Below are 17,785 nucleotides of genomic sequence, written 5' to 3'. Positions count from 1 at the left end.
GGAGGCACATCGTTCTTGGCCACCAGGATAAATTAAACAGTTGGGAAGGATATAAACTAGGGAAGCAGGAGGAGCGGAAGTGTGAACCAAGCGAAGGAGATACAGCAATGAATGAACTAAGATGCATTTACATGAATGCCAGAGCATAAAAAATAAATGAATTAGAAGTATGGTAAATAAAGTGCTAATGGATATTGCACTACTTACTGAAACCTGGCTAATGGAAGAGGATGAGTGGAGAACAAATCTGCAGAGCTACGTGTATAGGGAAGGAAAGAAGAGGGTGGGGTGGCACTTTCATCAGGGAAAGTTTATTCATTGTTGAGAGGAAGGAACTGGGAATTGGCAGAATCTCTTTGGGTGGATCTGGAAGATAGAGAAAAGGGGGGAAAAAAAGTTAGTGGTGGCCATGCTACAAACGGGTCTGCCATATATACTTGCTTGAGTTCAGTGACGTCAGTCACTCCCATGAATGGTCTAAGTAGCTTACTTTTAAAGGAGTTGATTCACGTTGTATGACATAATGCAGGGGTGTAACAATAATACCTTGTGACCCGAACCAGATTATTCGTGTCTTTTGCACGCATATTTCTCCAATCTCTTTGACGAAGAATCAAGTGAACACTAGCTGATACACGAGTCCAGATACAAAATATTAAGCTGCTTTATGGCACAGCACGTGAATATATAGAATTGTAATCAAAAGTTATTTCACTCAGCTTCACTTCACTTCCACACATAGGGAAAACTTGCCCTGTTGTTCAACACCTGTCGACTGTCTAACTTGTGTTTTTAGAATTACTTTCTGTACAACTACTGGCTATATGAAACTGAACCCCTGTATTTTTGTCCTTCAGCCCAGGGTTGAAACTCCTCTCCCTCCCCCAATCTCCTGTTTTTTCTCCTCAAGTCACCCTGACTCCAGTTTCAGCTTTTAACTTGGCAATGAGTTTGAATGAACAGAATCACAAATGACATCCTCTGTGACCGTGACCATGATGTATTTTCCCTCCTTTTTCTCCTTGACTTTTCTGTATCTTTCCACATGGTTGACCATACCATCCTTCTCCAACAGCTCTCCTCCACTTTCTATCCTTGTTTGGTTCCACCCTTATCTATCAAATTGCAGCTAGAGTACTCTCTTCCCACCACTGCACTGATAAAGAAAGAACTTGCATTTATATAGCACCTTTCACTACCTCATGACGTCCCAAAGCACTTTACAGCCAATGAAGTACTTCTGAAGCGTGGTCACTGTTGGAATGTAGGAAACATGGCAGCCAATTTGTGCACAGCAAAGTCCCACAAACAGCAATGAGATAATGGCCAGATAATCTGTTTTAGTGATGTTCGTTGAGGGATAAATATTGCCCTGGACACTGGGGAAAACTCATCTACATGCTGCCCCTTGGTGACATCATTTGATGATATGGGGTCAGCTTTCACATATACACTGACGACACCCAGCTCTACTTCACCACCTTCCTCGACCCGTCCACTGCCTCGGTGTAGTCAGACTGCTTGTCTGACGTGCATGAACCGCAATTTCCTCTAGTGAAATATTGGGAAGACCGATGTCATTTTCTTCGGTACCTGCCACAAGCTCGGTACTCTTGCCACCGATTCTATCCCCCTCCCTAGCCACTATCTCAGGATGAACCAGACTGTTTGCAACCTCAACATACTATTCCACCCCAAGCTTAGCTTCCAACCTACATATTGTCAACATCACAAAGACTGACTACTTCCATCTCCATAACATCTTCTGCTTCAGCCCTTCTGCTGTTGAAACCCTCATCCATGCCTTTATCACCTCCAAACTCAACTATTCCAATTCTCTCCTGGCTGGCCTCCCATGCACCACTCTCTGTAAACATCAGCTCATCCAAAATTCCACTGCCCATATCCTATTCTGCACCAAGTCATGCTCACCCATCACTCCTGCCCTTGCTGAGGTGGGGGTCTGGAACTCACTGCCTGAAAGGGTGGTAGAGGCAGAAACCCTCAACTCATTTAAAAAATACCTGGATGTGCACCTGAAGAGCAGTGACCTGCAGGGCTACGGACCAAATGCACGAAAGTGGGATTAGGCTGGGTGGCTCGTTTCTCAGCCGGCGCGGACACGATGGGCTGAATGGCCTCCTTCTGTGCCATAAATTTTCTATGATTCTATGATACACTGACTTTGGTCCTCCAATGCCTCCAATTTAAAATTCTCATCTCTTCACAGCCTCACACCTCCCCATCTCTGTAATCTCTCCTCCAGCTATACTGCCCCTCCCCAAGTCTCTGCTCCTCGAACTCTGGCCTTTTGTGTATTCCACCCCCCTCTTTGAGCCAACACTGGTGGCCGTGTCTTCAGCCACCTATGTCCCACACTCTGGAACTCTCACCACCATCTTTAAGATTTTCCTTAAAACCCACCACTTTGACTAAGCTTTTGGTCACCCCTCCTAATAGCTCCTTCTTTAGGTTGGCATCCACTTTTATCTGATTACGCCACCTTAAAGCACTTAGGTACACTTTCCTACTTTTAAGGTGTTATGTAACTGCAAGATGTTGTTGTTTTTGCAGCAGCAATAATCACTAGAATGTTAAACTGCCTTTCACTAACTGCAGTACACTGGTTTAGACACTGAATCCTAATCTACATCTCCCAGCCCCGTTGTCTTGTGAATTTAACCTTGAGAACTATGTTTAGCTCAACAGTAGCATTTTTAACATATTTCAACAAAGGAACATTTGGTGTCTAATGTTCATAAAGTTGTTCATTTTAAGGTTGAAATGAAGACAGAACAGATAATAGGTGGAGTTGATTAAAATAACTGTAAATACCCTCACTGATATCTTTTAAAAATTATTTGACCGTGACAATATCCCAATGGATTGGAAAGTAGTAAATGTGACCCCCATCTTTTAAAAAGGGGGGTTAGGGATGAACACTCAAATTACAGGCCTGTGGGTCATACCCCGATTGTGGCCCATACCCCGATTGTGGCCAAAGTATTTTAGATTTTGAGATGGTGGATAGCAGAGGAGATCATTTGGAAAGAAAGGGTCTGATTAGAGAGAGCCAACATTGGTTCAGATGGGGCTTATCTAACTAACTTACTGGATTTCTGGGTTTTGGGGAGGTTACAGATCTGGTGGCTAAAGGTGAGGCAGCGAATATTGTTTACCTGGACTGCAGAAGACATTTGTCACTGTCCTGCATAAGAGACTGATTCACGTGCACATGGCATAAATGGCAATGCATGGCTGGTGGCACATGGGGAGGTCTCAGAGTGGAAACCAATTCTTTAGCAAAGAGCTGGCACATATACGATAAACCAAATGGCCTCTTGTGCTGGAAAATTATAAGGCTGCTGATGGAATCACACAAGGGTCAGTGTTGGACCTACTGTTGTTTATAATTTTTATAAATGACCTCGAGAACATGATATTGTTCAAGTTTGCCAATGACACCAAATGCAATGCAATCACCAATGCTGCTAACCAATGTGTGAATAGCCAAAGAGATCTAAACAGGTTAGGTCAATGGGCAGTGAGGTGGCAGACAAAGTACAACACTGCAAAGTGTAAAATCATGAGACTAGGTAGAAGAAATGAGAATGTGGATTATATATTAAATGGTAATGTGCTTGAGGTAACAGAGCAGAAAAAAGTGTAGGGTTTTGGTGGATATATTTTTAAAACTGACATTTCGTTGTTCATCGGTAGTGAAGAAAACAAAGAAAACTTTGGGATGCAGAGCCAGGGGTGTAATTATAAGTGTAAGAAGGTGATGAAGTTTTAACCAACCTTGGTTAGGCAGCATTCAGAATAGTGTATTCAGTTTTGGTCTTCGTTTTACAGGAACAATGCAGAATTATTGGAGGGGTCCATACTAGGCTGACTGCTGAACTTACAGGGCTGAGTTGAAGAAAAATGGCCCACCGTGGGGCTTCATTCTCTGGAGAAGAATTAGGGGGAAATTTGAAAGAAGCCTTTAAAATTTTCACAGGTAATGAGAATTAGCATTCAGGAAAGTTCTTCCATTGTCCACACAATTGAAGAACTGGGGATAAACTAATAGCAAAAGGGTTTCAGGGTCATTAGTTCCAAGAACACAATAAGGAAACTGCTGGGTCATTTGGAAGGGTAAGCAAGAGGAACCAATGGTCTTCTCCTTCTTGAAATATTGTGTTACTATATAGAAGGCTCCAGAAGTCTGATACAACAATTTATCTCTTGGCCCTCTTTACCTGACCATTTGGATTTTCCCCTCTCTTTCACACCCCCCACCCCCAAAAAAATACAAGAGGAAAAAAAAGTCAATGTACGTTTGAGCTTACCATCCCCACAATGAACACCCAAAAATGCCATCCTGCAAGTAATGGATACAAATGCTATGCAAAATTATACAGGTAGAACAATAATGTATCCTGTACATTTGGAACAATCTACATTCCTTTCAAAATGATTTCCAACTCTAAAATACTGCAAACCAAGATGACAGGTTTGAACCAGCACACGCAAAAAGACTGTGGGACGGCTTTCCACTAGAATCAAAAGCAATAAGAATGAATAGAGAAAAATCAAGTAACATAAAAAATACCAACAAGGACATAGACAGTTGGACAAAAGGCTAAATATTCCAAATGCATTTAATGAATCAACATTAGAAGGTCCTTTTCTATAGATTTTCCATCTGTTAAAGTAATGAAAAGCCACTAAATGAACTCCAATAGATCTGAAAATCAAGAATAAAGGACATATTTATCTGTGTTACAGTCTGATTCTAAAATAACTGTATCCATACTTTACAGGTCATTCAATCAGGCTGAAATTTAATATCCCAACCAGAGAGAAAAACAGCACCATCATAAGTAAATTGACCTCGTTTAGGAAATTGTGGAATCAAGGCTTATGTTGATTCTTGATGATATTTAACATGGGGAAAAAAATAACAGATGAAAGACAATGCTAACAGGTCAAGCCTATAAGGAAGGAACATATACTTGACTCTGGGTACGAAGAAACATATTGATAGTGAGAGCGTGCTGTATTTGTAGCCAACTGTCTGAATTCCATGGGACCGTTCCAAAGTAGCAAATTAATTTTCCTTGTTCTCAGAATCCCGTATCCACTCGCTTCCTGCCCATATTTTTGCCTCTGAGCTCTTGCAGCCATTTTCTATGATTTTCTTTCTTTGCTGGAGTATCAGTATGCAGTTCTCTCCCCATACATCAATGTGCAGTCTTCTCGCACCAGAATCCTCTTTCAGGCTGCTTAATTTATACAACTGACCCTTTTTAAACATGCATTGGGAGACCCCATTCTAGGAATTTCCTCACCCTTTTTCCAGCAGAATGAGATTTCCATGCTACATAAAACAGCTGTATTCCCCATTGTGAGAAGATAAGCTGTGAAAGTCCAACATCCTTGATCACCGCATCAGCAGGGAGGAAACCAACTTCTTAAAATAGAGTGGGTGGAAGGGGAAATTAATCACATGTTGGGCTTGTAGGGTGATTAAGTCAGTCAGTCAGGGACATACTAGGGTCCCAGAAGAGGGTGCAGACAAACTTTTTTTTTAAAAAAACAAAGTTAAACTTAAAAAGACATGGGTTACAGAATTCTTTTTTAAATTAAGTTAGAAAAAATGCAAACTATAGCCTAATTTAGATTTTACATATGTAAAAAATAAAATTTAATTTCTTCATTTAAATGGAAGGAAATCCCTCAGTGACAGAAGGGAAAATTGGCTCCAGACAGTGCTGAGCACTTTTTAAAAATTGAATCAAGCTACCATGCCCAAGATGGTCTGAAGAAGGCTATTATGGAAAAAAAATAGAAATTCCATTATATACTACGACCATATAAAAGCAGGGTCAATGAAAGTCCATTTTTGAACGGTTCCATCTACACAGGCATGCGCTTCAACCCATACGATTTTCCAATATTTGTTGTGCCCAGGTGATCGAGTTTGCTTGGATATAGGCAAAGGAAAACCTCCCCTTGGATCTCATGTGGCTCCACAGTCATTTCTGGCGTGTCCTTTGGCTACATCTTGGCTCCCCTCCTACACTCAGCCCCTCAGTGACAAGACTCGTAAATATGGACTCAACTTAACGTACACGAATGACACCCAACCCTACCTTGCTACTATTATCCGTTCGGCTGCTGCCGTATGACTTAACTGGCTGTCCAAAATAAAGTCCTGGATGAAGGGAAACTTCCTACAGTTCAAAGTCAAAGTCATACAACTTCAATGTTACTACCACCTACGTGTTCTTTCCATCAACCTTCCACCAGATCCTTCCATCACTATATGATTCTAACTTCCAACAATAACAAACACCATGCGAGTGCACATTCTATTTTATTGCACTAAACTCCAATGCGCGCACAATCAACCTGCTCTTTAACACTCTGCTTTCCCTGGGTACCAACGCTTGTCTTTTTTAAAAGAAAACTATTCTTATGTTTCTTCCAAGTGCCAGCATCGCAGGAGATGGTTGGATGCTCATGTTCTACAGGAGGCTCATGGGACTGAGGTGGTGTAGTGCTAGGACGGTGGCACCTGGAGGCTTAGCACATGCTGCTGTCCTGAGAGATGGCAGAATCATGCAGCTATGACTCCTGAGTGGCTTGGTCCTCATCATTCTCTTTACCATCATTTTCCTTCTCCTGTGCTGCAAGTTGCTGTGTTGAATCTGCAGGAAAGGAGGGTAGAAGCCAAGAATGGATGAGCATCAATCACCCTCTTGGGATTAAGGAGACAGAGAACAGGGTGGAAGATTGCATCGTGTGAGGCTTCAGAGGGACGACAAGGTGATAGCATAGGCATTCAGTCAGTAACCTGGCTCTGGTAAGATACCATGGACCTCAACATCTCTCACAGCAAACGCCAAGTGTCACGAGCTCCACGGCCTTTTCCTTGAAGTGGATGAGGTACGTACAGTTGGGGAACCCCCTTTCTGGTGCCCTGTAGTGGACATTGTATGACAATTTGTCTTGCAAGAAGATAGAGTGAATGAGGGTAAGGCTAGCAGTTGAGGTATGTATGTCAACTGGCATGGGAGGGGTGAAGCAAGAGATGCGGTGGTACAAGTCTGTTAAAGTGCAGAAAGTAGTTTCAGGGTTGTGCATGTAAATAATCATTGTGATGGGAGCTGGGTAACCATAGTGCAAGATGCAGACTTGAAGCCCCCCTTAACTAGACAGCACTGTGAAGGCTTAGTTGCACATAAGCTGCTTCAAGAGGGTGAAGAGTATGTTGGTTCCCAGGGTGGCCAAAGAAGAAAATGGAGAGGTATCCAGTATGTTACTTACCTGTCCTGCTGAGAATGTGGAACTTTTTGCAGCACTGTTCTGCAGTCCTAGTGGTGAGGGAAATGGCAGTCAGTGCCACCACCTTCCAAGTGGTACAAGTGATCATTTTGGGTGACTGTTTGTTCTACCTTCAAAACCCTTCAGGACGGCTTAGAGGTCTGACTGAATGAAGTTGTGCATTCTTCTTCCCTGGCATAATGCCCTCTGGGCGTAGATGGTGCTTAATTGGTCATAATTCTGTACCAGTTGAAAAAGCATATTGCTAAGACATGCAGTGAAGTTATTAGAGAGTGAAATCAAAGTGGCAAGTACTGTTCATCTCTTACACATTTGTCCCCCAATCTGCTGTTGAAGAGTGCAGGCTAAAATGTCTTTTTAAAGGTTACACAGAAGTTTCCTGGGGATGAATTTCCTCGGAGCTTCTCCCACTCCACTGCTGTATCTTTGGTGTAAACTGGGCTCTTGCCAAATTTCCAAAGTTACAGCCCTGAAGCAATAGAAGCTCAAAGGAAATTCACCCCCTCCCACCCCACCCAAGTAGTTCAGCTGATTTATACCCATTTTATACTGGTTTTACACCAATGCTTACACCATTGGAAATACAAATGAACAGACCCATGAATTTTGTGTGTAACACCCTCTAGAGGTCACCGGCAGGCGCAATTTTCTTTTAAAAACGTGCAGCAGTGTAACTCATTTCAAGGTAATTCTAGGCCTAGGCCTCCAGCTACAAAACCAAGGATTCCGTCTGCCTTCTTTTTAATGACTTACCAACTTGCACTGCCACTTTTAATGACCTGTGTAGGTGCACACCAAGGTCTTTCTGCTGCTCCACTCCATTTGCAATGTTATCGTTTAAAATGTATTCTCCGTCATTATTTTTACTTCAACAATGTATTGTGTTTTTCTACAATAAACTGCGACCGTCACCGGTATCTGTCCATCCTGCTAAAAAACTCTGTCCTGCAAAGGTGGAACTTTTTGCAGCCTATGTCAAAATATGCTATACTCCCCAATTTGTAGCTTCTGCAAATTTCAATATTGTTCACACAATTCCTAAGTCCAGCTCATTTATGCATATAGTAAATAAGAGCAACCTAACTAACACCAATGCCCATGGATACTGCTCTCCATGAGAAAGATCCTTTTACTCCTATCCTTTGTTTTCTAACTTTGAAACATTCTGCACTTTCTATCCTCCAACCATCTCTCTGTCCATGTGGCCCACACATCCCCTAATGCCATGTGCCATTATCTTTGCTCTAAATCTCGTGTGGTACTTTATCCAATGCTCATTGAAAATCCATATAAACCACATTCATTGGACGAATAACAGAGGGGATAGATTTTTTTTTAAAGTGCAATGAATTCTAAAAAGTTGGCTAAACACAATCTGCCTTTTAGAAAGTGGTATTAGCTAGCCTTGTTAAGCTCATGTTTCTCCCAGTGCTTAGTAAATTAATTCCATATTGTAGACTCTAGTAGTTTACTAATGGGTCCAGTACTAAAGCTTGAAGAACCACAGAAGGATGCAACCAAATCTGATTCCTTTTCGATGTTGAACTTGCCCTGCTCAGAAGATGTTAATATACAAGTGCCAGCAGGAAATATATCATCCTCCACCTTTTCCCTCTAAATTAGTAGGCCTGAAGTGGTTATCTGAGACAGTAACATTCTCAGTACTTCTAAGTACATGCACTGAAGCAGATTAAACCACAGCATATGCAGCAGAAACAATGTGTGTTGACAACAAAACCTGCATTAAAAGGACTGGCACAGACTGGCAAGAAATGATCCTGCTGAAACTAAGGCCAACACAAAGATTTGAATAGGCTGCATCAAAATAGCCACAAGGGATGTCAAGTTCTCAAAAATTGCCAACATTAAAGCAAATATTTCCACAATGAAGAATTGTAAAAGGTCATTCTGATCTGAGACTGTTTTAAAAGGTATTTTAAGCTCTGCTTGATTTGGTCGCTGTGGCTTCACCTAGTGATTTGGAGAGATACTTTTAACAAAGGATTCAAGACAATGGCAATAACTTCCAATGCTGCTTCCAGACATGCCTGTCAACTGAAGCCCTGTTACAAGTAGACCATTCAAGGATCTATTTAGAATGAGTAGTTTGGGTCAACATCCACCCTAAGGTCACAGGTTGGTGAGTCAACAGATCAATGTGCCACTTGGAACTTTGGAAGAAGTTTAAGGCAATGCAAAGACTTAAATGCGCCAGGCAAGAAAACATAACATAAAATGTCCAACACTAAATCAAGAGGACGCCATTGAAGTTCCACAAGTTAGAATCAGTTTCTTCCATAATACAAGATTTTTTGCAAGAAACTCTTTGTAGTGCTAGAGCAACAGTGGACATTGCAGGGCAGGGAAATAAACAATGAAGAATTGAGAGCTAGTCTGTGTACAGAGCTGTTATGCAGTGCAACAGTAGAGGAAGGCCACACACCTTCACTGGCAGAAGCTTAACATAATCTGCTTTATAGACATCTATGATTCACAAGAGGGCATAATAGAAGATTTTTTAACAGCAGTTTAAAGCAAAGTATCAAAAATTTATGGTTATAATGCCAGTTGCATATATCTTTATACTTTTAAGTCTGACATCTATCCCAATATAGGTTTCAAAACAATTAAGGAAGTGCTGTTTCAACCAAACCTCATGCCAAACAGAGCTCCTGCATAAACAAAAGAAAATGAAAGTCTTAAACTATTGACAAAAAAGAAGTAATTCACCTTTCTAATAATCTTGAAATCTGGATTAAAATGCTCAACTATACAGTTTGAAGTCTATGCATAACAATTTTTAAAAAGCCAATGCAGAAAAGTACATAATTAAAGTGAACAAGCAACTTTCTTTTTCCAGAAAAGGCAGTTTCTTATCAAGTCTATCAAGTGATTACCATTTGTTCAGTACACACAGTGGTCTAGAAATTTCTAGTTATTGCGACAGTTCTGATAAGAACATTATGAATTAGAGGTTTGAAGAGCCAATTCCTCCAGGAGGGAGAGATGGTTCCACTTATGGTCTGATAGCAACTGCACCAATATCACCTCCACCATCCTTTAAAAAACATATCAATGGGACTTCCATTAATGTTACCTATATCTGCTTTTGACTTGAGATTAACACCTGACACTTTTTCCAAGGCACTTAATAAATGAAAAACAACTTACTAGAATTCATACAAACTTGTTTTACGTCACTAGGAACCTAGAACCATAAAATGTTACAGCACAGAAGGCGGCCATTCAGCCCATTACATCTTTGTTGACTTTCTGAGACTTATGCCATTCCCGTGATCTTTCTCCATACTCGTGTTTTTTTCCCCTCAAATATTTATCTACTTCTCTTTAAAAAGCAATTATGGATTCTACATCCACCACTGTTTCTGGAAAGCCACTTGATATCCTAACAACTCCTCCCTTCATTCTTTTGGTGATTATCTTAAATTTATGCCCTCCAATCATTGATTCACTGACTGGTGAAAATAGCTTTACCTATTACTTTATCAAAACCCCTCATAATTTTGAGCATCTCCATCCAATCTCCTCTTAATCTTGTTTTTGCTAATTAAAAGATCCATCATTTTTTTTTTTAAGTGTCTCCTCAGAACTAAAGCCTCTCATCTTCATTATCACCATAATGAAGCTCTTCTGCACCCTCTCCATTGCCTTGACATCCTTCCTAAAGGTGCCAAAACTGGAGAAAATATTTTAACTGACATTACAAATGATTTCATAGGTTTAGCATTCCCTATTTGTTTTTGTACTCAATGCTCCTATTTATGAAACATAGGATGCTATATATTTTTTCCAAAAACAGCTTTATCAATTTGTCTGCCCACTTTTAAAAGATCTGATTATCTAAATCAATCAGTCTCTCTGCTCATCTACACCTTTTAAAATTTTATCATTTAGTGTATATATGTCCTCGTAATTCCTCCCAAAATGTTTGAAATTTGTAGACAACACAAATCCAGATCAAATGTTCATTAACCACTACTCTGTTTTCTATCCTATAACCAGCTTCCTAACCATGCAGCCACAATCTCTCCAATGCAGTGTACCTTCATTTTATCAACAAGCCTCCTATGTATTAACTGATCAAACACCTTTTGAAAATATACTTTTTTATTCATTCTTGGGATGCAGGTGTCGCTAGTAAGGCCAATATTTTTGCCCATCCCTAGTTGCCCTGGAGAAGGTGGCGGTGAGCCGCCTTCTTGAACTGCTGCATTCCATGTGGTGAAAGTACTCCCACTGTGCTGTTGTTAGGTAGGAAGTTCCAAGATTTTGACCCAGCGATGATGAAGGCACAGCAATATATGTTCAAGTTGGGATGGTGTGTGACTTGGAGGGGAACCTGGAGGCGATGGTGTACCAATGCACCTGCTACCCTTGTTCTTCTAGGTGTTGGAGGTCCTGGGTTTGAGAGGTTCTGGCGAAGAAGCCTTGGCAAGTTGCTGCCGTGCATCCTGTAGATAGAACACACTGCAGCCACGGTGTCCTGGTGGTGGGTATTTAAGATGTGGAGATGCCGGTGATGGACTAGGGTTGACAATTGTAAACAATTTCACAACACCAAGTTATAGTCCAACAAATTTATTTTAAATTCCACAAGCTTTCGGAGGCTTCCTCCTTCCTCAGGTGAATGTGGAAGGTGGTGGATGAGGTGCCGATCAATCGGACTGCTTTATCCTGGATAATACTGAGCTTTTTGATTGGGTGCAGCTGCACCCATTCAGGCAAGTGGAGAGTATTCCATCGCATTCCTGATTTGTGCCTTGTAGGTGGTGGACAGTCTTTGGGAAGTCAGGTAGTGAGCCACTTGCCGCTGTATACCCAGCCTCTGACCTGCTCTGTTTACCGTGGCATTTATGTGGCTGCTCCAGTTGAGCTTCTAGTCAATGGCGTTCACTGGGATGTTAATGATGGGGAATTTGGCAATGATAATGCCATTGAATGTCTTGGAGAGGTGGTTAGACTCTCTCGTGTTGGAGATGGTTATTGCCTGGCAGTTACGTGGCGCAAATGTGACTTGCCAGTTATCAATCCAAGCATGGATGTTGTCCAGGTCTTGCGGCATACGGGCACGGACTGCTTCGTTATCTGAGAAATTGCGAATGGAGCTGAACACTGTGCAATCATCAGCAAACTGTCCCACTTCTGACCTTACGTTGGGGGGAAGGTCATTGATGAAGCAGCTGAAAATAGTGGTGTTAAAATTTGGATAGCCATGTGGTGAAGGGTAGACTACTAGAGCCTGGTCTTTAGTTGTTTCCAAGCCTTTATTCAGAGATTCTCCTTACGCAAACACCACACCCTAGATAAGCTCTTCTATAAAAATACACGAGTGTCCCCAATTGATAGCCACCACCTGAATACAATTAACACTAATTGATATAAATCATACAATTAACAAGTTGAGCCTAGGAATCTGCCCGAAGGAACTCCTGTAACGATGTCCTAGGGCCTGAGATGATTGGCTTCCAACAACCACAATCACCTTCCTTTGTGCTAAGCATGACTCCAGCCACGGAGAGTTTTCCCCCTGATCCCCATTGACTTCAGTTTTACTAGGGCTCCTCGGTGCCACACACGGTCAAACGCAGCCTTGACGTCAAGGGAAGTTACTCTCACCTCGCCTCCGGAATTCAGTTCTTTTGTCCATGTTTGGACCAAGTCTGTAATGAGGTCTGGAGGAGTGGTCCTGACAACACTCAAACTGAGTCTGAATATCGGTGAGCAGGTTATTGGTTAGTAAGTGCCGCATGATAGCACTGTTGACGACTCTTTTCATCACTTTGCTGATGATTCAGAGTAGGCTGATAGGATGGTTGGATTTGTCCTGCTTTTTGTGGACAGGACATACCTGGGCATTTTTCCATATTGTCTGGTAGATTTCAGTGTTGTACCTGTACTAGAAAGCTTGACTAGAGGCACGGCCAGTTCTACAGCACTACAGCCGGGATGTTGTCGGGACACGTAGCCTTTGTTGTATCCAGTATACTCAGCCGTTTCTTGATATCACGTAGCATCTGTGACGGTGGGGACCTCAGGCGGAGGCCAAGACTGATCATTCACTCGGCACTTCTGACTGAAGATGGTTGCGAACGCTTCAGCCTTATCTTTTGTACCCACGTGCTGGGCTGCACCATCATCGAGCATGAGGATGTTCTTGGAGCCTTCTCCTGCTTTTAGCTGCTTCACTGTCCACCACCATTTGCAACTGGATGTGGCAGGACTGCAGAACTTTGACCTGATCCAATGGTCACGGGATCACTTACTTGTAGCATGCTGCCTCCAACGTTTGGCATGCATGTAGTCCTATGTTGTAGGTTCATCAGGTTGGCACCTCATTTTCAGGTACGCCTGATGCTGCTCCTGGCTATTCCTTCCTGTTGGTTCTCGCCACCTGCCACAAGCTCAGTCTGGCAGCTACGTCCTTCACGATTCGCCCAGCTCGGTCAGTGACGGTACTACCGAACCGCTCTTAGTGATGGACATTGAAGTTTCCCAACCAAAGTATATTCTGTGTCCTTGTTACTCTCAGTGCTTCCTCCAAATGGTGTTCAACATGGTGGAGTACTGATTCATCAGTTCAGGGAGGGTGGGAGGTGGCAATCAGCAGGTGGTTTCCCTGCCCATGTTTGATCTGAAGCCATGAAAATTCAAGGGGACCAGAGTCAACATTGAGAACTTTCAGGGCCATTCCAGCCCAACTGTATACCACTGTGCTCCCACCTCTGGTGGGTCTGTCCTGCCGATGGGACATGACATATCTAGGGAAGGTGATGGAGGAGTATCGGATATTGAGTGATAGTTATACTCACAGAATCATGTCTATGTCAGGCTGTTGCTTGACTTATCTGTGGGACAGCTCTCCCAACTTTGGCACCAGTCTCCAGAAGTTAGTGAGGAGGACTCTGCTGGGCTGGGTGTTCCTTCATAGTGTCCGAATTCGATGCCGAAGTCGCAGTTGTGTGGTTTGTCTTTTTAAAAAAAATTTCTTATGCTTTGTAGTGGTTTGAAACAACTGAATGGCTTGTTAGGCCATTTCGGAGGGCAGTCAAAAATCAACTACATTGGTGTAGGGCTGGAGTCACATATAGGCCAGACCAGGTAAGGACGGCAGGTTTCCTTCCCTAAAGGACATACACAATATCCAAAGCATTCCCTTTATCAATACACTCTTATTTCCTCAAACAATTTATCAGACATGACTTACCTTTTACAAATCTGCATATTGTCAAAATGTTTATCACCAGTGAACAATATCTGTAGTCATATAACCACCATCACATACCATATACCAAACATTCATAAATAGATTAGGCTAAAACCTTCTCTAAAACATAAATTTATGTTCAGATATGTTCCTTATAGACTTTAGATATTTCAAACAGAGTAAAAAAAGTGTTAAAATTGCCATTACAGTGGATAGTAGTTTGAAACTGGTTTAGAAATAAAAATGAACATGAAATGAGGCCATTTAAATACCCATTCTTTGCAACCTCATTCAGCATACATCTGACTATAATTTTGTGGTGATTTAGAGAAGAAAACAGCAAATGATTGGGAAACCAAATTCAGTTTAGAAACTTTCCATCATTACTGTAAACATGGCAGATCAGATGGATTTATGGATCCCTGAAGAATTTATGTTCAAAACATCAAACTGCTTTATAGACAATGCAAAAAGGTTTGTTTTATTACTGTCACTGTATTGATAAGTACTAAATCATGACGAGAAATCAATCTGAAAAACTACAACCAACAAATGAAAATGACGCTGTTAAGCTGTTGATTCCTGTTTAAGTATGGTCTGTGCCGATATTACAAGTTTACAGTCAAAATTATAATATTTCATAGATTTACAGTCCATGTTCTTTCTCATCACTTCCTAAATTAACAAAAATAAAATAAAATACATTGGCCCAGAATTTGCCGTAGCTGATCAACGAATGGCGCCCACCATTAGTTAGACTTCCCTTGCCCTTTTAATCACCATCATATTTTGCGTCGCAAGTTGCTGTAAGTGGGAGATGGAAACGGCGCGGTGCCCTCTGGGCACCTGGGATCTGAGTGAACAGGGCAAGCAACTGTGCATCTCCTTAGCCAAACAGATTGAAGGATTGTGAAATTAACAGTGTGAGGACTGAGAAGGAAGTGTAAATTAGATTGGGTGAATTCAATGTCAAATCAGGTACAGGAAGAGAAATAAAGAGAGGGAAAGAAAGATTGGATTAAGAGAAAGAAAAAAGAAACCGAAAGGAAAAAAGTGAAAAAAAATTATTTTATTTTAAAATCTCCAACAAGTAAAACCAGAAGGAATAAGGCTCCACACTTGTAATAGTTCATTTTCAGTGTCGGAGAGGTTAACTGGCAGTAATTAACACTTATCGCGTCGCTATAGGAGTACTTAGACTTGAAATGGCTACTTTCTGCGGCGAATTTAGTTCGTATCTACCGCGGAAATACAGGAACTTCACGCTGTTCAACGCGTTTCAACGGCGAGGCAGACAGCGAGATCCCGTTTTTGCGAAGTTAACGGCGGAGCAGTGCATCTCGGACAGCAACTTTTGGATTTCCGTGTTTAGCCGCACATCTGTCCTCGCCCGAGGTTGTTATGCGATTTGTGCATAAACAACGGTGAGCGCCGTTAGCCTCAGCTTTATTTTGACAGCAAATTCTGGGCCATTATGTACTACCCATAAATACACTCAATGCATACCCAGCATTTGTACACTGTTTAATTTCAACAAATAAGCACATTCGCGACAGTAGATATTCTGGAGGGAAGTGCGGAGGGGCTGTGATTTCTGATCTGCTGGCAGAGTCCAAGGGGGCAGTTGTAGTTGGAGTGAGCAGGACAGCAAGGAGGTTGGCAAGATCAGCCCCAGCAGGGGGATAGGAGTTAAGAAACTCATAGGCTAAAACTTAGAAACTGTTGTTATACCTTATTTTCTGACACCATATGTAGCATAGAGATATAATGCATTACAGGATTTTGGATTTTAAGTTGGTATTTTTGTGGTCCCAAAATCACAACTTGCAAAAATGAGATGAAATTGATAACTGTAGCATCAAATTACCTTCACTATAAAAAGAGTTTGATGTATCACAGTCTGCTGATTCATCATGTTTTGAAGCTACTGCTTCTCTTTCAGGCATATTGTTGTCACCAGTTTGATTCTCCTCACCTTCCTCCATTTCATCAATGGAACCTTTAAACAAAAGAAATTCCTCTGATAAATCATCCACAAAATAGCGATTAAGAGATTTGCTTGGTTCAACATCAAATTTCCTCAGCTAATAAATCGATCACGACTACTGGTGGTCCACATAAATCAAGCTTCTTTAAGACTATTTTCATAAAAATATTTGCAGTAGTGTCTGAACACAGAAAAATACAGCATGGCAAGAAGTCATTAAGCACATAGCATCAATTGAAAAGTTAGCACGGGCACAGGTGCAATCTATTGGCAGGTTATGTAAATTTGACAACATAATTACATTTTTAGCTATATAGGTGCTAACAGAATTAAAACACTTGTATGGCAGCTTTTTATCTAGCAGTCCCTCTTTACCAAGCAAAGTTATGGAAAATAACCTCGGAGAGAAAGGTCTAAATTTACTCAACTGCACACAAGCTGGGGTGCGACACCTTGGGGAATATAATTCTCTCAGTCAGGATAACATATATAGTCATAAACATATAACAGAACCTTCATCTTTTGGAACTAATTTTGGTTAAGATTACTCTGAATATTTAAGTTTAAAAAAATTGATCCTCAACACCTCGCAATCATAACCTTGGGCGCAGCAAACAAGGAGGTGGGCATTTTATTTCTTAATTTAAATGAAAAGCAATTATGATTTATGGTGGCTACAGAAATGCTTTTATTATTCTTAAAAGGATTACATGGCTGTATTTGGTTTAAAGCCAGAAATACATAGTACAAAGAATGTGATGCAAGACACACAAGTCAACTTTGAGTTGTCACTGCAGTAATATTGATCGCCTAAATTTAGCAAATTCATACCTGAAAATATTTGACTGTCAAATTAATATGATTGCTGTTTTAAAAATTCTCATTACTTAAAATGTGATTTGGTAGATCTGTTTTGCAATCAACAGTAGGGCTGCTGTGAGAGATGATGAGAAATGCAATATTTATATTAGTCAGCTCTGTGTGGTTTCTTGATTACATAACTGCCTTAACAGATGTATTTCTGTCATCATGAAAATAAGGCGATTCAAGGCTACTGCCATTCTTCGTGGGAATGCACAAACAATGAGTGCTGTCTTGCAGTTTGACCAATGGGGTCATCCTACCAAAGCCTGACCCTGTTCTCAACCCATGTCCATAAGTATGCACTTTCAAGCAGAAGTCATGGACAGCAATCAAGATCAGGGACCACAGATGAATCTTTTCCCACCTTCTTTGCC

At 41.3% G+C, this 17,785-nt stretch overlaps 1 protein-coding gene across 6 annotated transcripts in view; it reads right to left on the bottom strand.

The window, feature by feature from the left end:
• The window catches only part of zfpm1 (zinc finger protein, FOG family member 1), a 202,534-nt gene that overhangs the window by 134,394 nt on the left and 50,355 nt on the right, over window positions 1–17,785 (bottom strand). For all 6 annotated transcript variants that reach the window (XM_067998013.1, XM_067998017.1, XM_067998015.1 and 3 more), the window contains one exon: window positions 16,428–16,559. In XM_067998013.1, coding sequence (XP_067854114.1) covers window positions 16,428–16,559 — 132 coding nt within the window. The remainder of the gene's footprint in view (window positions 1–16,427; window positions 16,560–17,785) is intronic.

Source organism: Heptranchias perlo, chromosome 16 (assembly GCF_035084215.1).
Source record: "Heptranchias perlo isolate sHepPer1 chromosome 16, sHepPer1.hap1, whole genome shotgun sequence".
In the NCBI taxonomy this organism is placed as follows: Eukaryota; Metazoa; Chordata; class Chondrichthyes; order Hexanchiformes; family Hexanchidae; genus Heptranchias; species Heptranchias perlo.
This window is presented reverse-complemented; position numbering and strand designations above follow the sequence as displayed.